The 24,246-nt window shown below is 35.6% G+C and overlaps 1 protein-coding gene across 2 annotated transcripts in view; it reads left to right on the top strand.

The window, feature by feature from the left end:
- LOC136025915 (F-actin-monooxygenase MICAL3-like) overlaps positions 1-24,246 on the top strand; it is a 109,409-nt gene that overhangs the window by 32,836 nt on the left and 52,327 nt on the right. For both annotated transcript variants that reach the window (XM_065701981.1, XM_065701983.1), the window contains exon 3: positions 3,582-3,766. In XM_065701981.1, coding sequence (XP_065558053.1) covers positions 3,582-3,766 — 185 coding nt within the window. The remainder of the gene's footprint in view (positions 1-3,581; positions 3,767-24,246) is intronic.

Here is a 24,246-nt window from a genome sequence, read left to right as displayed (position 1 = left end):
TTAATGCACGTCTGATTTTGGCTCTCCGTACATAAATTATTAAAATGAAATTTGCTATTAATTCTTTTTTTGGCTAAATGGCTTTCTCTTAGTTTTGATCAGACGATTTTGAGAAATAAGGGGTGGGGAAGGAGGCCTAGTTGCCCTCCAATTTTTTCGGTTACTTATAAAGGCAACTAGAACTTTTAATTTTTAACGAACGTTTTTATTAGTAAAAAATATACGTAACTTAAGAATTAACTTACGTAACAAACTTTTATATTCTTATATTTTTGATTATATATATGAGGGAGTTTGTCTCCTCGTTAATATCTCGCTCTTCACACTAAATCTTAAATTTTGTCCCAATTCTTTGAGAATGACCCCTGAATCAGAAAGGCCGTAGAATAAATAGTTGAAATAACTAAAAATAATTTAGCATAAAGAGCGAAGTATTTATCTCCTTCTAAATACCTCGCTTTTTATGCTAAAGTATTTTTAAAACACCTCATATGCATAATAATCTCTGTTCGTTTTAAGTTTTAATGCTTCTCCTTACTTTCAATTGAAAAAAACCTTTTCATGTTTATATTTTCATTGTTTTTTTTTTTTAAATAGTAATGCTAGAAAATCCTGCGCCCTTGTCATTGAATTTCTCTTCCCCCATGAAATATTCCTCCAAGGAAAGATCCTCCCATATAGCCCCCTCCCCAGAACCCCACACCCAAACAAAAGAATCCCCCTGAAAACGTCGGTACACTTCCCAATAACCATTACTGTATGTAAACATTGGTCAAAGCTAGTAGCTTGCAGCCCCTCCTCCAGGGACTGTGGGGGGTAAGTCATCCCCAAAGACATAGTTATTATGGTTTTCGACTATGCGGAACAAAATGGCTATCTCAAAGTTTTGATCCTTTGACTTTGGGAAAAAAATGAGCGTGGGAGGGGGCCTAGGTTCCCTCCAATTTTTTCGGTCACTTAAAAAGGGCACTAAAACTTTTCATTTCCGTTAGAATGAGCCCTCTTGCAACACTCTAGTACCACTTGGTCGATACGATGACCCCTGGAGAAAAAAAAACAAAAAAAAAAAAACAAATAAACACGCACCCGTGATTAGTCATCTGGCAAAAAATACGAAATCCCACATTTTTGTAGATTGGACTTTGAAATTTTTTCTATAGGGTTCTCTGATACGCTGAATGCGATGGTGTGATTTTCGTTACGATCCTATGACTTATAGGGGGTGTTTCCCCCTATTTTCCAAAATAAGGCAAATTTTCTGAGGCTCGTAACTTTTGATGACAAAGACTAAATTTGATAAAACTTATATATTTGATATCAGCATAAAAATCCGATTCTTTTGATATATCTTTTAGCATCGAAATTCCGTTTTTTAGAGTTTCGTTTACTATTGAGCCGGGTCACTCCTTACTACAGTTCGTTACCACGAACTGTTTGGTTTAGTCGCCACTAAGTGTCGTTAGCAAATTATTGGATGAAAACTGGCTGAGGAAAGGGCTAGTCTAGTATATTTGAGGTAGCAACTTATTGTATGGAAACAGGCTGAGGAAATGGCTAGTCCAGTATCTTTGAGGTAGCAACTTTTGCGATGGAAACTGGATGAGGAAAGGGCTAGTCTAGTATCTTTGAGGTAGCAACTTATTGTATGGAAACAGGCTGAGGAAATGGCTAGTCCAGTATCTTTGAGGTAGCAGCTTTTGCGATGGAAACTGGCTGAGGAAAGGACTAGTCTAGTATTGAGGTAACAACTTATTGTATGGAAACTGGCTGAGGAACTTGCTAGTCCAGTATCTTTGAGGTAGCAACTGATTGTATGGAAACTGGCTGAGGAAAGGGCTGGTCCAGTATCTTTGAGGTAGCAACTTATTGTATGGAAACTGGCTGAGGAAAGGGCTAGTCCAGTATCTTTGAGATAGCAACTTATTGTATGGAAATTGGCTGAGAAAAGGGCTAATCCAGTATCTTTGAGGTAGCAACTTTTGTGATGGAAACTGGCGGAGGAAAGGGCTAGTCTAGTATCTTTGAGGTAGCAAATTATTGGACGGAAATTGGCTGAGAAAAGGGCTAGTCCAGTATCTGCCACATATAGAAAATGGAAAAACTATTCCATGAATTACGTATCAAAAACTGTAAATGCTTTTCTTAAGCGTGTTGAAAATATTTCTTCTACTGTTTTGGGTTTTCTTCCGTTACTAGTCGAAACCAAAATAATTCACCCTAAAGCGACTTGGATTTAACTAAAAAAAAAAACGCAAGGTGTTTCAACTGAAAGTAATGTCGGTAGCAACTTATTGAATGGAAACTGGCTGAGGAAAGGGCTAGTCCAGTATCAAGGATCGGTTTCAATGTTTATTTTAAGTACACCAGGACAAGGTATCTACAGAAAATAAAAATTATATATTTGCACACCAGTTGATTATAATAAGTGCAGTGAATTAATCTCAAAACTCAATATGAATGTTATATTTTTAATACTTTTAAATGCAATACTTTTTTGTGTTTTATCGAATTTTTCCTTAGTTGCTATCATAGATAAAAAAAAATATCTTTAAATGTTTTCCTGCTCATCTGCAGCTCTTTCTGATACTGAAACATTCGAGTTGTTTGTTTCTGGATCCGGATGTCAGAAGAAGCGTGGGTAGAACCCGTGAAAGAGAGAACCGTGCCATGGCATCAATGGTGTCGTGGAACGGTGGCATCAAAAACCATGGCAAATTGAACGAGCATTTTATTAATTTTAATCATCATTTTATTAATACTAAAACACTATTACAACCGTGAAAAAGTTATTTGGCCCATTTGCAAGGGTGATTCCAGATTCTGAAGGCAAATCATTGGAGAGCTCGAAATCATTGTACGTTATTGAACTCTGCAGTGTCCTTTTTTGCTTCTTACGGTAAAATACTACAAGAAGAAATTCTTTTCCAGGTTATAAAGTTTGAAAGAAAAGGGCGTTAGGTAAATTACTGATAAAATGGAAAAAGTTAGTAAAAGTAACTAAAACGTTTATAAAATCTGAAACTCCCACCCTGGAACATTTTGCTAATGATGCCCCGCATAGAGCTGACATGTTACCAACAAAGTATCTATAATGGTAATGATTTCCCCACCTTTCTTTGTCCCTAATGGTGTCATGTGGGGGGGAGGGGATGGGAGGGCTTGTACCCCCTAAATTGTTCCCCCATCTGCATTTTGAAGCATACCGTTTTTTCTTCGTAGTTTTTAAATTTTCTTTTTTGGTATTTTCATTTAAAACTATAAAAAATACCCCCTGGATTTTCAAAAAATAAATTTTACCACGTACCCTAATGTTTATGAATTGGCCCCACTGTTGGTCTCCATTAAGAATTCCTCTTATTTGAAATTTTTATTAAGAAAGATATTAAAAACTACACCTTCCCTGCCACTTTCAAGGGGAAAGCAATCAAATTGAGGATTCAGTGATTTTTCTGCTCATTTAGTGCCCTTTGTTTCAAGATTTTAGTGATTTTTTTGGAGTTACCTGGGGGCAACCCCATCTTTACTTAAATTCTATTGACCTCGTTGATAACATACATTTGCTGATTACAATTTCATTTTAGTGATTTTGATAGTCTTTCGAAGGACAATGTGTACAAAAACAATGCACTAGCTTTCCAAGTGGCTGAACAGGAACTTGGAATTCCAGCCCTTTTAGACCCTGAAGACATGGTTAGATACCCAGTTCCAGACAGACTGTCTGTGTCTACATATTTGGCTCAGTTCTATCATGTTTTCGGAGGAAAATGTAAGATTTTTGAAGATTTTCCTAGATATCTGTAACGGGCCTCAGAACAATTAAATATAAAACGTTTTTCTTAGAAAAGACTTGTTTTCAAAATAGACTAGCAAGTCGAAAATAATCTTGTTTCCAAGATTCTATTAATATAAGTGAAAATCTGAGGCGTGAAACATAGGTTGTGTTGGTACTGCTTCGCTACCAACCCTCGGAAATGGCGCAAGCACCAAAAGTTAATGAATTGAGGAAAGCATGGATTTTCTAATGTATTTAAGGTTCCATACTCCCCAAGTTCCAGCCTAAAACTATAGAAATGTTGCAATAACTACTCCATACATATTTTCTAGTTGTTTTTATTCCAACATTTAATGAATATGAAGAAGAAAGTATGTTTTATTAAGAGAAACTAACACATTAACTATAAACCCGAAGCCTATTAACGTGTATGGGTAGACATCGCCCTTTACAAAACCCTACACACATATACACGAATGGAACCCACAATACACCCTGGAACCTTAGATGCATATTTCAGCTACCTAAGCTTGGATAAAAAGAAGTTTTCAGTCATTGGGCTTTGAATTTACTATTGCAATTCGAACAGGAAAAAAAAACGGGACTTATGGGGATTTTTCAGAAGCCACCAATCGATACAGCAGTATGAATGAACGTAGTTGATGATAGTTAAGGAAATTATTCTTTTTGGAGGAATGCGCTTTGGTTTTGGACGTTTGATTTGGGATCTAGTTCTGCAGCTGTGAGGGAAGCGGACTTGCCCTTTTCAAATTTACTGACTTGAGAAGATTAAACTTTAGAATTCAATAGCCTAGTGTTTAATCTGATGTAGGCGAGGTACACTAACTTCCGGTCAAAGTTCCCGTGCTTTGTTCTGCGTTCCAGTTGATTATCTACATTTTACTTGAGACCTTGTAAAGATTTTGCCCTGTTATATTTGATGAACATGCTCCGAGCATTGGAAAGGCTGTGATGAAACTGTTACAAACTATAATAAGATAAAACTATAAAATAAAATAAGATTTTTTTTTCTATTTGTAAAGAAAAATATATGTGTACCAATAAAATTTTAACTCCTCCCTTCATATTCGGTAAAAAGTATATATTTTAATGACGCCGAAAAATTGCAAATCTGTGATATTGATTACAACGATAGCTCTTAACCTAGTAGAGAGCAAACCAACGACAATACTAACCAAGAGCCTAAAATTGCGCTGAAAAAAATATCTGGTGAGAATTAAATTGCCATTTTTAGCTGATTTTAGGAATGTTTGTTTCAGAAATTATTTTTTCATTTAAACAATTTACAGGAATTTTTTAAAGAGCCTAAAACCCCTTGAACATGGCCAGAGAAATGTTATCAGATGTGCCTCTTAAACTTTAAAAGTTCTGTCATTGCCAAAGAAATTGGAGCTTATCCTTTGCTCCTTTCTAAGTGGTGACGTTATAAAGTTGGCCTACGGCAAAAAAAAATCAACTTTTGAACTAAGATAGATAGAATTTTTTTTTCGACGGCAATCGATAGCTCTTGATGAGCTCATCACATCTATTTTTTGGTACAAAAACTCCTTCCTGAGATATACTAGTTTGAAAGTTTCAAGGGGTTGACAACTTCAGTAGTAGGCTACACACTGAAACCAAAAATAAGCCGATACCAATTGTGATACATGGGGGGGGGACTTTTAAGGAAAGATCGGCTGTTAGCTCATAATAATCTTCGGCAGTGAGGGGTTTGCAAATTTTGCTATTTGGTGTACCTATTATTTGTTTCAAGTATATTTGATGGTAAGACCGAGTTGGTTCCAGTGGTAAGACATGTAGGGGACTTGTAAGTAATAATCGTCTGTTAGGCTACAATCATCGTTAGTGAAGAGGGGTTTGTAACTTGTGCTAGTTGGTTTAGCCTACCCATAGTCACTGTAACCTAGAATTAAGTGTTTATCGTACAAACGATAACGTAAAACAACGAGGCAGTTTCGTAATAATTAATAGAGTGTCATCTATGGTATTTTGATCCTGAAAAGTTACGGAAAGCTTTATAATACCAACTAGATTATATAAGATATTGTTCCAAGCCTTGATCCGTCACGATGTCTACGATTGAAAAGGATAAAGTTCAACTGGCAGCAAAGTCAATTTAGTCCCTTCTTTCGATATTCTTTTGTTATTGTTGTTTTTTCAACGCTGAGGAATAGCCTTTGATCTTGTGATTACTGATCGCGTTCTTCTTTGAATATAACATTTTAAAAGCTTCGATAGGCTGACAACTTCAGCGTTTAACCGATAGCAAAGAAACAAAATCAAAGTGTTGCTCTCGCAACACTTTATTCGTCGAAACCGGACAAAGGTTGCCGCAACACTTCACGTTGCTCAGGCAAAGTAGGTCTAGTTCAGTTCTTAGTTCAGGATCACTAAAGCTATTATGTAAACTACAAAATATTCATGTTGTCTGAGCAATGCCTTTTGTAATTAAAAACAAAATATATTATAATAAAGAACGAATGCTATCTCATAGAAACTGAAGTATTAATTAATATTAGTAGTCCTAGCTTTGGCTTTAGGGTATGGTGAAATATTTGCCTTACGTAGCTGCTTGATTCTATGAATTTTGTGTCTTAATATTTAAACTAACAACACTCCGTCAGTCGGAAGTTTGGGTTTAGATGGAATTGAATGTTTTTCTTTTATTTCGATGGAAGCAATATGAGTTTTTCCAAGGAAAGGACTGAAAATATTTTAACTGTTAAAAAATATATATATATCTTGTTCTTTTCAATCAAAAAAGAAAAAATAAAACATTCTACTGCCTCTAGCCACGCCCATATACAGGGTTTTCTTCAAGGAAAATTATATGGAAATATAAGCGGTTATAGGTCTAATAATATAAATCTCAAGATTTGAGGAGCTGAGCATTGGCCTAAAGGTGCACCCCTGGATACGCGCCTGTTTCTAGCACCGCCTCCTTTTTCGCCCTGAATTTTGTCATAATTAAAGTCAAAGTTAGAAACTTTTTGCGCAAAAGTCTATCAAACGTTGACAGTGCTAATAACATGAATAGCATTATTTTACTAGTGGTACTACTACCAAGGCCGTGTCCAGGGGGTTAGGGGGTTTTAACCCCCTTCCCTGCGAGGTTATTCCAATTCTTAAAAACGTAACAAAATGAATATAAACAGATTTTTGATGCGTTTTTCAAAGTTTTCTTTGTAATTCCCTCAGGAAAAAATACTTCTGTAAAACACCCACCCCAAAAAATCCAAGATACGGCCCTGACTATTACTACTACTATTATTTACTCGCTGATGCATCAAGCCACCTTAGGCCAACACAGCTTCGTATGCTCCCCCTTCATCCCAATCTATTCCATTATAAGGGCGGTACTTTTCCTTTAAATCCTCTCTTACGATCTCTTAACATCCCACTCGGGGACGACCTGGTTTTTTTGTTTGTCCCAAGATGGATGGCCGATAAGAACGTTCTTAGTCAATCTGTCATCCCTCATCAGCTAAACGTGCCTTAGCCATCTCAACCTTTCTCTCTTTATTGCTCCGGAAGGTGGGATTGAACCACTTTTTTTTGCAGCTTATTGTTTGAAATACGGTCAGGCAAACGGGCACTCAAACAAAAAATTAATAATATCAGTGTTTTATAATTTATTAATTGATACTCCGATATTAATATAGTATTTCTCGTGAAAATCTTAGTGGTACTTTATTGAACTACCCGGAAAACCAAAACCTGTGCCTATTACTGAGGACGTTTGTAACATTTCAAAATTTAAAGCTTAACCAGTCTTTGTTGTAGAATTGAATATGTTTCCTCTTTCCTTATTTTGCGAATAATTCATTAATTACATTTTATTAATGGCTGGCTACATCTCGCTCTGGTCTGTTTTTTCAAATAATTTCACCTCTAAGCAATATTGTTGTCAAGTTTTCCTGTTCGTGAGTAATTGGGATCAGTGACACTTGATAACTTTAAGATAGTCATAAAAATTGATTTGACAAATGATCCAAGGTAAATTTTATGGTTTTGAGGGTGTGTTCACACTGATGGGTTTTTCGTCGGGCGTACGCTTATCTTTAGAATGAGCCGTATCGATCATTCAAAGTGGATTCGGTCTTCTGTAGTGTTTTAAGCCTTAACTTTACGTAATGACCAAATAAGACGGAAAATTTTAGAAAAAAGGTAAACCTGTTTTCTAAAATTAATATGCTTAACCAACTCCAACTTCAAATGCTAATACAAACAACTGATTGCATCTCTAAGCCACATAAACTTTATTAAGCCTTATTATTAAGCCTTAACTTTACGTAATGACCAAATAAGACGGAAAATTTTAGAAAAAAGGTAAACCTGTTTTCTAAAATTAATATGCTTAACCAACTCCAACTTCAAATGCTAATGCAAACAGCTGATTGCATCTCTAAGCCACATGCGCCCAACGCAGTTGAGCACTCTCCTCTGCCGATCAGAGATCTAATCTGACTCAATTTTAATTAACAATTAATGGTAATCAATGAAGAGTGTGTTTCCGGCCATACATTCACCAGTTTTGTGTTAAGGCTGTGATTAAGTGAACTTGAAAACATCGAGGTTCAAAATTGAAGTTAGGGTAGCCTTCTGTCTCTCAATTCTCTAGAGACCGTCGATTGTCAAAAACCCTTCAAATAGCACTTATTCATTGGCGGAAATAGCAGGTTTTATATACCAGCTTGTCAGTCTGGTCTTTAGGGCGATCTGAAACGATAATTTCTGGCAAAAAAACTTGTAAAAATTTCAGGTAGCTGAAAATATTCTATGGGACTGTTCGAAAACAGGAAAATACATCGAAAAATGGCTGCAATCATCTTACAGGTTATTGTCTTCTGCTAATGATAGTATCGATTTTGTTCTAAAAGCAATATCTTTCATAGAGTGCACTTGTGAAAAAGAGCTAGACATTTTCTAAGATTTCTAAGGAATTAGAGGAAATAGAGCAAAATCCTAGCAAACATTTTGTAGCATCTTCAAGAAGCTACGGCCTGATATTAAAAGCGGTATCTTCCGCCAATGAATGCTTGAGCACTTTTTAAATATAAATTTTCAATTTTAACATGGGATTTTCGAGTTCCATCAGTTCAGTTAATCACGGCCTCAAGTTGTAGGTTCATTTTATCCCAAAGTGAATCTGTAATTTGATTCATCGAAAAAAGTTTTTGCGTTGAATATAACGTTTTACGAGGTTGGTTTTGGTAAACGATCGTAAAACCCATGATTCAAAGGTAAATGTTCAGAGAGAGAGAGAGAGGTAGTTTACATCAATCAAACAGTTCGTGGTAACGAACTGTAGTAAGGAGCGACCCGGCTCAATAATAACCAAAACTCTAAAAATGGAATTTTGATACCAATAGCTACATCAAAAGAATCGCATTTTAATGCTGGTTTTAAATATATAAGTTTCATCAAGTTTAGTCTTACCCATCAAAAGTTACGAGCCTGAGAAAATTTGCGTTATTTTAGAAAATAGGGGGAAACGTCCCCTAAAAGTCATAGAATCTTAACGAAAATCACACCATCAGATTCAGCTTATCAGAGAACCCTACTGTAGAAGTTTCAAGCTCCTATCTACAAAAATGTGGAATTTTGCATTTTTTGCCAGAAGGCAGATCACGGATGCGTGTTTATTTGTTTTTTTGTTTTTTTTTTTTCTTTTTCCCAGGGGTGATCGTATCGACCCAGTTGTCCTAGAATGTTGCAAGACGGCTCATTCTAACGTAAATGAAAAGTTCTAGTGCCCTTTTTAAGTGACCAAAAAAATTGGAGGGCAACTAGGCCCCCTCCCACGCTAATTATTTTCCCAAAGTCAACGGATCAAAATTCTGAGATAGCCATTTTATTCAGCGTAGTCGAAAAACCTTATAACTATGTCTTTGGGGACGACTTACTCCCCCACAGTCCCCGTGGGAGGGGCAACAAGTTACAAACTTTAACCTGTGCTGACATATAGTAATGGTTATTGGGAAGTATACAGGCGTTTTCAGGAGGATTTTTTTGGTTTGGGGGAGGGGTTGAGAAGAGGGGGATATGCTGGGGGAACTTTCCTTAGAGAATTTGTAATGGGAGAAGAAAATTTCCATGAAGGGAGAGCAGGATATAGGCTACTAGCATTATTTAAAAAAAAAAACAATTAAAAAATAAAAGTGAAAAAGCTTTTTCAGCTGGAAGTAAGGAACAGCAATAAAACTTAAAACAAACAGAAATTATTACCCATATGAGGGGCTCACCTCCTTCTAATACATCGCTCTTTACGCTAAAGTATTTTCAGTAATTTCAACTACTTATTCTACGGCTTTTGTGATTCAGGGGGTCATTCTTAATGAATTGGGATAAAATTTAAGCTTTAGTGTAAAGAGCGAGGTACTGACGATGGGGCGAATCCCCTCATATATGTAATAAAAACATGAGAATACAAAAGTTCTTTACGTAAGCTAATTTATAAGTTACGTAAATCTTTTACCAATAAAAAGATTCGTAAAAAATTAAAAGTTCTAGTTGCCTTTTTAATTAACCAAAAAATCGGGGGGTAACTAGGTTTCGTCCCCCGCTCTTTTTTTCTCAAAATCATTCGATCAAAATTATGAGAAAGCCATTAAGCCAAAAAAAATATGTAAATTTCGTTTTGATTATTCCTCTGCGGAGAGCCAAAATCAAAACATGCATTGATTTAAAAACGTTTAGAAATTAAATAAAAAAACAAGTTTTTTTAACTGAAAGTAAGGAGCGACATTAAAACTTAAAACGCACAGAAATTACTTCGTATATGAAAGAGGCTGCTTCCTCATCAACGCCCCGCTCTTTACGCTAAAGTTTTTTACTGTTTTAAAAAGAAGAATTGAGAGAAAGAGTCAAACTTTAGCGTAAAGAGCGGGGCGTTGATGAGGAAGCAGCCTCTTTCATATACGAAGTAATTTCTGTCCGTTTTAAGTTTTAATGTCGCTCCTTACTTTCAGTTAAAAAAACTTGTTTTTTTTATTTAATAGCATATAGTAATAGCAATCAATAGCAATTGCTGATGTATGTTTATTAATTTCAAACTTATTGGGAAATACATAATAGTTTTGAACTGCTGTATTTACATTTTGCTGCATATGAATATAGTAGTATTCACACATGCATACAACAGCGGCTACTTATCGGTTATATAATAGACACTATACAATTTCGATCGCGAATGATGCGAGCATTACACAAGAAACTGGTCAAGCAACTTCTTTATAAAACACAATTAGCTTTGGTTTGGTTGTAAAATAAATTGTAGCTATATATTTATTTATGTATTTAGTTTGTATTTTGGTTTATGCAAACAAATTTGGGCTATATATTTGCACATTAAGGGTGGCGTGGGTAAAACATAGCGTATATTAAATGTAGCAGTGGTTATTTTAAGTGTTTAATATATGCTATGCTATACCCCCCTCCCCTAATGTACAAATAAACAGCCCAAATTTGTTTCTAAACTTTTATATATTCATCATATTTTGTTTCATTTCATTAGCATTAATCGAACTTCACTTCCCGAGTATCTATTATATAACTGATAAGTACCCAAAAGCGTTTTGATTTTACGTCGGTATAAGGGGATATTCCAGTTATATAAGAGGAGGGAGGGTCTGCTATTCTTCGTCAATTCCTTTCATGTGTCACTGCTTGTGTTGAAACATTTGTTGCATAGTTTTTCAAATACAGTTGTGAAATCACCAGCAATTGCAATTGTATATTTACTAATTTCATACTTCGTGGGAAATATATTGCAGTTTTGGGATCGTGCTGGTAAGAATGACTATTTAAAAATAAAAGATGTTTCCGGTTGCTGGGGGAACTGTTCTGGTTGCATGTAATTACTTGTGTGACCAAAGTTTTGTCATGCAATTGATTGTGAATGGACAGTGAATGCATTTAATCATAGATCATTCAGACAAAAAAGATTACCAACCCAACAGCATTCCGAGGGCCAATCAGTTTCCGCCGCTTTTTATATATCTTGAAGCGCCACCTGTGTCGCACAGTTGTGCAACACTTGGCACAGTTCTTCCACGCTTAGAATAGTCCCTGTAATGCTTGGAACATTTCCGCCACACTTGGTACATTTCTGTCAGCGCGTGGCATGCGCCCACTGGTGTATGCGATTTTGAAAGCTGGTGACCCTTCGAACATTTCTGCCATGGAAATCAAAACTGTTTGTCACCTAGTATTTTTACTTGTAATTGCTAACTCACCATAGATATAATTGTCGTCGAGAAATTATGGAACCCAAAGTTTATTTGAAAGTTCAAGAGAAACATAATTTTTTCGGGTGGTAAAAGACTCCCTATCTATTATATGTTCAATATGACAGATTGGCAAAATAACAGGTTACTTAAAACAGGACTATTTAAAACTGGAGCTGCTATTTACGTGTTATGGTGACCACGCCAAAGAAGTGAAATTAGATTAATCCTAATGAAATATACCAAAATATGATAAAAATATAATTGATTCGTAACACGACTATGGAAGATACAACAGAGAATTATGGAAAGCAGGGTGCCCAGAACGCATTATATTAAATACCTAAACCACCTCTATAAATTAAATATCCAAAGGAGTATGCCTGCTTTGTTAACGTTTATCTCGCTCAGGCTAAGCTGATTATCTCTGAGTGGACACATAAAACCGGTTTCATTGCAGATCAAGAACACATTGTGGTCGCTATAACACATAAATATCTAAATGGGAAGGCCGTATATGAGGGGGGTTACCAGGTTAGACCCCGCGAAAAAAATGTCCGACTCGTAAAAACGTAACGAAATTGCACATAGAAATTTTGTTTTCGTCTTATTAAGTATAAAGTTATTTTGTAAACCCTCCTGAAACCCCCCCCCCCTGAACAATAATCCTGGATACGCTCTTGATTGTTAGATATGCGAACAATGTAAGAACTTATAAGAACAATCACCAAAATCGTGAAATTCGGAGAAGTGTCTCTGGAAATACTTGTATTAGGCTAGTATTATAATAAAGTATAAGAAAATGTTAATGTTATTAACTTGTATGTTATAGCCCCGACCCCTCAAGTTGTTCATCCATTGACGCATTGTAGAACCGTTTTTTTTCGTTAGTTTCTTTCAGCTTAAGGTGAGACAAGACAAAGAGAAGTGAAAGAATAGATTGGAAATATGTAATTTCGGCTATATATTTGCACATTAGAGCGGTGGAAGTGAAGTATTTGGACTGCGTGACGTTAGAAAGCATTTTTTACTTTGTAATTTGCGGGATAATTGTACCTAACACGCTAAGCATGCAGACGCGCTATACTCCCCCCCCCCTAATGTGCAAATATATAACCCAAATTTGTTTCTAAAATATTATATTTTTATCATACTTAGGTATATTTCACTAGGATTGAGCGTCACAGAAACAGGTTCTACTTAGATGAAGTGTATTAGGTCGGGGCTATAACATACAATTACCAGTATAAATAAAGTCTCATTTTTTGAAGTAAAAGATCAATATTAAGTGATCTATTTGGTATCCTGGCATCAGGACCGTATCCATGATTTTTCTTTGGTGGGAGGGGGGAGGGGGGGGGGCTAAAAAGGATTTTCTTTGGGGGGGGGGGGGGTAAAAAACTTCAAAAACATGCTAAATTTTTTATGTTCATTTTTTTATGTTTTTTGTGATTCGGTCGAACATTTTTTTTGAAGGGGGGTTTAAACTCCCTAATCCCTTCCCTTGATACGGCCTTGCATGGCTTACCTTATGAATAGTCAGAGAGATTCTAGAGGCAGTTAAAAAAAACGTTTAAGAATTATGCTTAATGAGAGTAAGTTCCTTTATATCTCTCTTCTTCCAAGTTTTGTCATCTGCTTTCAAGGCTAATATCTCTAAATTCGCATCAATACCAATATTGGTAGCAACTTGTGCAGGAGCTAATGTGAGTACACGTGGCTAGTTTACAAGCAAACTCGCCCAAAAGCCTGCGAGTGGTATGTATAGTCACTGGGAGTTGAAATTTTATTTTTATTATTAACTAGTTTTCTAAACTTGCCGACGTCTTTATCACATAAATTTGTGAGTCATTTTACGACCACTTCCGAATGTTCAATTAATTCAAAATTTTGCCATTATATCCGCTTCCGATGACAGCGCAATAATCCAACCATCAAAATTCCCCTCTCTTGTAATATCCCTCTCGTATAAATGAAACAACATAAACAGGTGATAGCCTAGGCTGTATCCAGGGGGGATTAGGGGGTTTGAAACTTCCTCTCCTTCGAAAGGTTTGTCCGACTCGTAAAATACGTAACAAAAATTAATATGAACCAATTTTTGATGCGTTTTTTCAATTTTTATACCCCCCCCCCGAAAAAATATAAACAAGCACTGTTAAACAAGGTAGCGTACATTTGGTAGCGTAGCGATAAGAATACTTGCATATGGTCGTCACAACCTAGGCTCGAATCTAAGATATGATAATTTTTTTTTCCTAAAGAAGAACCAAGACTAGTCTTAAGGATGACTAAAAATTGAAAATAGAAAAATAGTTTTTGAAAACTCGTTTTCAAAATGGACCAAAAATTTGAAAAAAAATTATCTTGGGAATCTTTGAATGTAAGTGAAATAAACGGCGCTAAATGGATTAAGCCTTACATTATCCGATTCTTTTAACTCGTTTTCCTCAATTCGCCGACTTTTTTCATTGACGAATCAAACAGTTTGTGGTAACGAACTGTAGTAAGGAGCGACCCGGCTCAACAGTAACCGAAATTTAAAAAAACGGAGTTTTGATACCAATAGTTACATCAAAAGAATTGTATTTTTATGCTGATTAATATACGTTTTATCAAGTTTAGCCTTACTCATAAAAAGTTAGTACCTGAGAAAATTTGCCTTATTTTAGAATATAGGGAGAAACACTCCCTAAAATTAATAGATTGTTAACGAAAATCACATCATCAGATTCAGCGTATCGGAGAACCCTACTGTAGAATTTTCAAGCTTTTATCTAAAAAAAATGGTGAATTTTATATCCGATTCTTTTAACTTGTTTTCCTCAATTCGTCGAATTTATAACTTACATCGATTTGATATCTATCTTATCTACTATATATAAAAAATATTTGAAATAAAGTATTAAAAAGTGTAAAAGATGCACAAACTTAAAAGGGAACAGCAATAAAAGTATGCTAACTAAAATCTAGGCGAGAAAACTCAAGTACATACAAAATTTCATCGACTTTAAAAGTCAATTAAAAATAAAAAAATAATATATTTGATTAATGCTTGCAGGCGCTATTGTAGCCTATGTATTTTAAGCTATGTACGAGCCGTAATAGATGTTAATATTAATATCTATAGAAATAAGCTATAATAACAGATTGTTATCTCACCACAACACAGTTAGAATGATAAATTCTGAATGGTTCGTATTTTATCAACATGACACGTCTTTAACGACTTGTGAACGAACCTGGAGTTTGAAGTTTCTGATTTGAGTACGCAGTCCTACCCAGAATTGCTTGGTGGCACTAATTCTGCGTTTATTTTTCAATACGGTTTGAACTAGTTCGAATAAATTGTGTTTCCAATTATTCACTTGCAGTTGTATAGAAAGTGAATATGCAACATAGTATACTAATATAATATACAATAATAGTACTTAATATACATGAATACCAGATCAAATTTTTAGTTTTATAAGGTCTCTTGTTATGTAACTTGGGAAATCTTGACTTCCATCCTCCCCATTCAAGAAGTTAATCCCCTCCCCAGAGTAAGTATCTCAATGCAGCGTTGTTTGAACATGCGTTGAACAGCGTTGTCATAATATTTTCGAAATTCATACTCACAATAGTCTATGAAAAACAATAAAAAAAGAGAAAGCAATCACCAAAACGGAGAAGAAAAATTAATATTGCATAAGCTAAGTTGAGAATGAGGAGCCCATATTTCATTCAATTCAAATCACTTTTAATCCATTCATACGTCACTAGCAAGACTAATATATAGTCAAACAACTATCAAACTCTCAAGGGCAAAATAGCGGTAGTAACTACCCTACCTGTTAAATCATAACTAAACCTGTTGACTATGTTGTTGAATTTGTCATATTAGGATAGAACATTCGATAGTTTCAGATTATGGATTGTGAAAGCAAGGACCATAAGCTGGCAGGCGATCTTGTCCCTCAAGAATATCATGGTCAATAATGGCAATAGATAGATGTCATATTCATCAATCCGGCCTAAGGTCCGCACTTTCCGTAAAAACCGCAGAGGTTAGACCCTTATTACTTCTAGCAAGAAGCTGAAATCGGGATGCTCGGAAAAAAAAAAAACACAACAAAACCAAAGTGGTGCTCTCGCAACATAATAAAGAACTTTTGTCTAGCTCCTTTTTTCATAAGGTGGCTCCTCTTTTTCAGCTTTTTTCAAGCGGTTTTGTTTCTTAAGTACAAAACCAACAATGACCATATAGTGACCATATAAATGACCATAAGCTGGCAGGCCATCTTGTCCCTGGTTATGGCACTTGGTATTAACCAAGTGACATATAGCAATCGCCAATTCTGTCGGTCTGTCTGTCTGTCTGTCGGTCCCGGTTTTGCTACTTTAGGCACTTCCAGGTAAGCTAGGACGATGAAATTTGGCAGGCGTATCAGGGACGGGACCAGCTTAAATTAAAAATAATCGTTTTCCCAATTTGACCATCTGGGGGAAGGAGGGAGTGGGGGGGGGCGGTTAATTCGGAAAAATAGAAAAAATGAAGTATTTTTAACTTATGAATGGGTGATGGGATCTTAATGAAATTTGATATTTGGAATGATATTGTGTCTCAGAGCTCTTGTTTTAAATCCCGACCGGATCTGGTGACATTGGGGGGAGTTGGAGGGGGGAAACCTAAAATCTTGGAAAACACTTAGAGTGGAGGGATCGGGATGAAACTTGATGGGAAAAATAAGCACAAGTCCCAGATATATGATTGACATAATCGGAACGGATCCGCTCTCTTTAAAGTAGTTGGGGGGGGGGGGGGGGTAATTCTAAAAATTGGAAAAATGAGGTATTTTTAACTTACGAACGGGTGATCGGATCTCAATGAAATTTGATGTTTAGAAGGGAATCGTGTGTTAGAGCTCTTATTTTAAATCCTGACCGGATCTGGTGACATTGGGGGGGGGGGCTAAAACTTGGAAAACACTTAGAGTGGAGGGATCGGGATGAAACTTGGTGGGAAAAATAAACACAAGTGCTAGATACATGATTGACATAAACGGAACGGATCCGCTCTCTTTGGGATAGTTGGGGGGGGGGGGCTATTTCTGAAAATTAGAAAAAATGAGGTATTTTTAACTTATGAACAGGTGATCGGATCTCAATGAAATTTGATAATTAGAAGGATATCGTGTCTCAAAGCTCTTATTTTAAATCCTGACCAGATCTGGTGACATTGGGGGAAGTTAGGGGTGGGGGAACCTAAAATCATGGAAAACGCTTAGATTGGAAGGATCAGGATGAAACTTGGTGGGAAAAATAAGCAGAAGTCTTACATACGTGATTTACATAATTGGAACGCATCCGATCTATTGGGGGGGGGGGGTTAATTCTGAAAAATAAGAAAAAATGACATATTTTTAACTTACGAAGGAGTGATCGGATCTTCATGAAACTTCATATTTAGAAGGACCTCGTAACTCAGATCTCTTCTTTTAAATCTCAACCGGATCAAGCGTAATTGGGGGGGGGCAGTTGGGGGGGGGACCGGAAATCTTAGAAAATACTTAAAGCGGTGAGATCAGGATGAAACTGGATGGGAAGAATAAAAACCTGTCTAAGATACGTGACTGACATAACCGGACCGGATCTGCTCTCTTTGGTGGAATTGGAGGGGGGGTAATTTTGAAAATTGAGGTATTTGTAACTTACGAAAGGGTGACCAGATCTTAATGAAATTTGATATTTAGAAGGATCTTGTGCTTTGAAATTGTTATTTTAAATTCCGACCAGATCCTGTGACGTTGGAAGGGGGGAGTTGGAGGGGGAAACCGGAATTCTTGGAAAACGTGAAAATTGGGGTATATTTATCTTACGAATAGATGATCGGATCTTAATGAAATTTGATTTTTAGAAAGAATTCATGTCTCAGAGCTCTTATTTCAAAACCCGACCAGATTGTTTGACATTGGGGGAGTTGGAGGGGGAAATCTTGGAAAAACACTTGGAGTGTAGGAATCGGGATGAAGCTTGGTGGATAGAATAAACAAATATCCTTGATACGTGATTGACATAATCGTACTGGATTCGCTCTCTTTGGGGGAGTTGGGGGGAGGGGTTCAGTGATTTGGCGAGTTTGGTGCTTCTGGACGTGCTAGGACGATGAAAATTCATAGGCGTGTCAGGGAGCTGCACAATTTGACTTTATAAAGTCGTTTCCCCAGATTCGTTCATCTGGGGGGCTAAAGGGAGAGGAAAAATTAGAAAAAATTAGGTATTTATAACTTACGAGGGGTGATCGGATCTTAATGAATTTTGATATTTAGAAGGACGTCGTGATTCAGAGCTCTTATTTTAAATCCTGACCGGCATTAAGCCTCTTATTTTCCTTTTTAAATCAATCTATTGATTCATAGAATTTTGTTAGAGCTCATACCATATGATCTCTTGGCTCTTAGCTCTTCTCGCCTCGTCACAAGTGCCATATGAGCTCTTACCTCTTGTTTTTCATGGAATTCGTGTCGTTCTGGAATTTCATGGTTTTTAAGATGGTTTTCTGAAATTATTACATCATTTACTTTTTCGGCTTGAACCTTTTACCCTTATCCTTACTAAACGATATCCTCATTCAGAATATTGTAAAAGGAAATCCTGCTTCTATTCATGGCACTGTTCATAGGTGGCACATTTGCGAGAAATAGTGTGCCAGAATCATCCAGTAAAGCTAGCTAATCATGTATTATATCAAACACACTCAAGAAGCGAAATTAGATTAAGCATAATGAAATAAACCAAATTATGATGAAATCATGGTACTTTAGTTTATATTATATTATAGATTTGCACATTAGGGAGTAGGGATAAAGTAGCCTAACCTTAGCCCCACCCCCTAATGTGCAAATCTATAGCCTAAATTGAATCTGTACAATGCATTCTGTCACCAGTCCTTTGTCTTTGTGGCTGTGAAACCGGTTTTCTGAGATGTAACATTCGGCAAACTTGACGACTGTGTTAGATATAGTGCATAAGTTCCCAAAACTATTCCGGGGAAAGGGCTGAACCACCGCGAAAAAGCTTAAAGGGAGCCGCAGAATCCGTGAATATTTAAGCTTCTTATTTTTAGATATCATTAAATTGGTAATAATGCATCCCAGTCCCCTCTAGATTTTAATGCTTGGACGCTTGAAGTATTGTCAAATGTTTTTGTAAGAGGTTTTCCACTCATATCCTTGGGACTCATGTTAAGGTACTTCATGTTAAGTCAGGAATGTTACTTTAGGTTTCCCGAAGCCCTCCACTAATTTTTAGAAAATCACAAAGAAGCTCTTTGAATGCCTCCTTGTCTGGCTCCTTTAGCAAAGACTCCACAATCCGGTTAAGCGGTAGGTGCCCTTTCTCTTCTAATGTTTTGTTGGTGCTATTGGATCGGCCTCGATCAGTAGACACATTGACGGTTATTACAACCACCTCGGCCGAGGATTAGTTTACATTCAAAACTCTTGTTTTTGAAGTTGGATGTTGAAAATAAAAAAAAAACTAGTTTTTTTAACTGAAAGTAAGGAGCGACATTAAAACTTAAAACGAACAGAAATTACTCCGTATATGAAATGGGTTGTCCCCTCCGCAATCCCTCGCTCTTTACGCGAGTTTTTAAGTTTTAATTGTTTTAAAAAGTAGAATTGTGGCAGAGTCAAACTTTAGCGTAAAGAGCGAAGGATTGCGGAGGGGACAACCCATTTCATATACGGAGTAATTTCTATTCGTTTTAAGTTTTAATGTCGCTCCTTGCTTTCAGTTAAAAAAACTAGTTTTTTTTATTTAATTTCTGAACGTTTTTGAATTAATGCATGGTTGATTTTGGCTCTCCGTACACAAATTATTAAAATGAACTTTGCATATTAATTCTTTTTTTGGCTAAATGGATTTCTCTTAGTTTTGATCAGACGATTTTGAGAAATAAGGGGATGGGGAAGGAGGCCTACTTGCCCTCCAATTTTTCGGTTACTTAAAAAGGCAGCTAGAACTTTTAATTTTTAACGAACGTTTTTATTAGTAAAAAATATACGTAACTTAAGAATTAACTTGCATAACAAACTTTTATATTCTTATATTTTTGATTATATATATGAGGGGGTTGTCCCCTCGTTAATACCTCGCTCTTCACACTAAATCTTAAGTTTTGTCCCAATTCTTTAAGAATGACCCTTGAATCAGAAAGGCCGTATAATAAATAGTTGAAATTACTAAAAATACTTTAGCATAAAGATCGAAGTATTTATCTCCTCCTAAATACCTCGCTCTTTATGCTAAAGTGTTTTTAGAACCCCTCATATGCGTAATAATCTCTGTCCGTTTTAAGTTTTAATGCTACTCCTTACTTTCATCTGAAAAAACTTTTTCTTGTTTATATTTTCATTGTTTTTTTTAATAGTAATTCTAGAAAATCTTGCGCCCTTTTCATTGAATTTCTCTTCCCCCATGAAATATTCCTCCAAGGAAAGATCCTCCCACATAGCCCCCTACCCTGAACCCCACACCCAAACCAAAAACATCCCCCTGAAAACGTCGGTACACTTCCCAATAACCATTACTGTATGTAAACATTGGTTAAAGTTTGTAACTTGGAGCCCCTCCCCCAGGGACTGTAGGGGAGTAAGTCATCCTCAAAGACATAGTTATTATGGTTTTTGACTATGCGGAACAAAATGGCTATCTCAAAAGTTTGATCCGTTGACTTTTGGAAAAAATGAGCGGAGGAGGGGGCCTAGGTGCCCTCCAATTTTTTGGTCAATAGAAAAGGGCACTAGAACTTTTAATTTCCGTTAGAATGAGCCCTCTTGCAACACTCTAGGACCACGTGGTCGATACGATGACCCCTGGGAAAAAAAAACAAACAAATAAACACGCACCCGTGATCTGTCTTCTGGCGAAAAATACGAAATTCCACATTTTTCTAGATTGGACCTTGAAAATGTTTCTACAGGATTCTCTGATACGCTGAATGCGATGATGTGATTTTCATTAACATCCTATGACTTTTAGGGGGTGTTTCCCCCTATTTTTCAAAATAAGGCAAATTTTCTCAGGCTCGTAACTTTTGATGACAAAGACTAAATTTGATGAAACTTATATATTTAAAATCAGCATAAAAATTCGATTCTTTTGATATGTCTTTTAGCATCGAAGTTCCGTTTTTTAGTGTTTCGTTTACTATTGAGCCGGGTCGCTCCTTACTACAGTTCGTTACACGAACTGTTTGATAAATAAGAAAAAACAAGTTTTTTTTAACTGAAAGTAAGGAGCGACATTAAAACTTAAAACGAACGCAAATTATTCCGTATAGTAAAGGGGTTGTCCCCTCCTAAACACCTCACTCTTTACGCTAAAGTTTAACTCTTTGTCACAACTCTAATTTTTAAAACCATAAAAAAACTTTAGCGCGTAAGAGCAAGGTGTTGAGGAGGGGACAACCCCTTTACTATACGGAATAATTTGCGTTCGTTTTAAGTTTTAATGTCGCTCCTTACTTTCAGTTAAAAAAAACTTGTTTTTTTTATATTTAATTTCTGAACGTTTTTGAATTAATTTATGTTTTGATTTTGACTCTTCGCACATAATAACTTATCTGTAGAATTCTTGAAGCACAAATGACATAAAACGTTATAAAGACTATATAAAGACGTTATAAACGACTATATATAGTCTTCATAACGACGTTATAAAGACGTTATAAACGTTATAAAGACGTTATAAACGACATAAAGACTATAAAAAGTTTACGTTGCATGAGCTAAGTATCCATACACCTGGTAATTATTTAATTGCTAAGACTAGCGGCTCGTCAACTATTTGATCATAAGAAGAATCTCGGTATACGATAAATTACTGTCTTTGTTTGTTAATGACTGCTTTTTGTTTAAAAAAGATAGCTTTTAAGGAATAATAACTATATTTATCCTAAAATATCTAAATTAGGGGCGTCAGTTCGCGAAAATGTAGGAGACAATTTTTCTATCTTGGTAATAATACCGAGAAATAAGGTATTTTTCAAAATCTAGGGAGACATTTACCCCACCTCTAAAATCCCAGGTTCTTATATGATTTTTCGATATTTCTTGGAATTTTCCTCATATTGATCACAGTCTAATCTACCCTCAGTTATTTTCTGAATATTGGGTTGATTTTCTTTGAGATTAATATGTAATCTGCAGTTATTCCTTTAGGAATGGAATATGGAATTATGAATAACCACACTTTCGGATTCTGTCTAATATCCTATTGTAACCCTTTAGTTGAAAGTCTGGCCAATGAGTTGTTCTATCTCACTTTAAAATTTTTATTTAAAAAAGCAAGTTCCGGTTGGTATGTTAGCTTTTGCTTAAAACTTCCTTAGCCCGGGTCAAAGATTATAAATATTCAAACAAAATACAACAATGACGAAATACCACACTGCATTTTCATAATACAAAATAACAACATCAGCGGATATTTCGGCTTTATTTGCAAACAGTAGTAATCAGCGAAATATAATATAAAGAAATAACAAGAGAGCCTCGGCTGAACCTATGTGTGACAAGGACTCTGATACTCTTTCAAAATTTGTATTCCGATTGTATTTCATATTACGATTCAAAATTTATATTCCGATTTGTATTTCATATTCCGATTCAAAATTTATATTCCGATCTGTATTTCATATTCCAATTCAAAATTTATATTCCGATTTGTATTTCATATTCCGATTTAAAATTTATATTCCGATTTGTATTCACTGTGTTATTCATTGTCTTCAGAAATTTTCGAGTTGTCTTCTCTTATTTGTACAAAACAGAACATCATTAAAGCCTATGCAAATAATATGGAATTAAAATAGGTATTTTTACTTTTTGATTCTCAATTAAAGAAGCTTTGGAATTAGACCAGTTTCCTTTTTAACTTGACCCTGAAGTACATTTTTTTATTTATATGACCTTCTTTTAATATTAAAGAAAACACTTTTAATATGATCCCAAAATAGTATGGTTGGAATTGAGCTTTTGGATTTGCCTAGAAAGCGAATACCTAACAATATGACAGTTTAAAACAAGAAAATGGTAATAAAAAACGTCTTCTTTCATAACAGCCAAAATCTACATCTACATTGATGACATTGCTTCAACTTCTGTTAAAGTTTATCGAAATGCAGCGTCTGTAAGTTAGAGTCCAAAAGCATACGTTTGGCTTTTTCGCGCCATTTTGAACAAATACAACGATTAATATTGTATAAACAGATTTGTTGCACGATTCTGGCTTTATGTGCAAAGTAACTTCCCTTAAAAACATTTCTTCTTCATCGTCGTTAGACATCTGCTATATTCTATTACTATAGCACAGGAGTTTTATCTGTTATCAAGCAATCGTGTTGTTGTTTAAAGCAGCTTCTTTTGATATTCACATTATTTTTGTGTTAACTTCAACGTCGCCAAAATATAATCGTATCATATAATGCATGTTCAAAGGTTTAAGTATTGACCTTCATAATTTTAGATGACAATAATTATTATTGACAATAATTGACAATAAATGACAATAATTGTAATACAAATAAACGAATAATGAATATATATGTGTAGTGTGAATAGTACGTATATTAGTAATAAATATAAATGAAAAATATGAATAATAAGCAATGAGTATAAATCTGCATAGCATAAATAATTATAAATAAATACAAATAATTCTGGTATTGCCGTCGTATATCTGATAGGACTGGTCAAGCTATCCCTGCGTTTCTTTCGTGAGATCATCGTCAATGCCTCAGTATGGGGTTCGAGGAAATAAATAAAGATTAGGAGGGGTCCATTTATGAATCTATTATTAGAGACTTGGTACGGTTTGTCTCAAGAGCCAGAGAGTACTCCGCAACGCTAAAAAAAAGAACTATAGGACAAAGCGAGGTAGGAGCCATGAATTGAAAGCCTCCCTCCCTGGCACACACGTAGCCTACAAGTTGAAGAAACAGATCTTACTAGCCCGAGTTTTTGTATTTAAGACCTATTCCTAAATAATCTAATTCATAGGAAATATTTTCCTGGCCCATGATCAGAGAACGGAGACATTTAAAATGTCAGATCCAATTACTAATGTAAGCATTTTCTATGATGATAATGTTTGAACGCCCTGTTTCACTTTCATAATTATGATTATATGTTGTTACATAGCATTTTGAATATGTGGTGTATTTAGTGCCACGCCAAATTG

The sequence above is a fragment of the Artemia franciscana genome, chromosome 4, assembly GCF_032884065.1.
Source record: "Artemia franciscana chromosome 4, ASM3288406v1, whole genome shotgun sequence".
Lineage (NCBI taxonomy): Eukaryota > Metazoa > Arthropoda > Branchiopoda > Anostraca > Artemiidae > Artemia > Artemia franciscana.
Note: the sequence above shows the minus strand (reverse complement) of the source record. Positions and strands in the feature narration are given on the sequence as shown.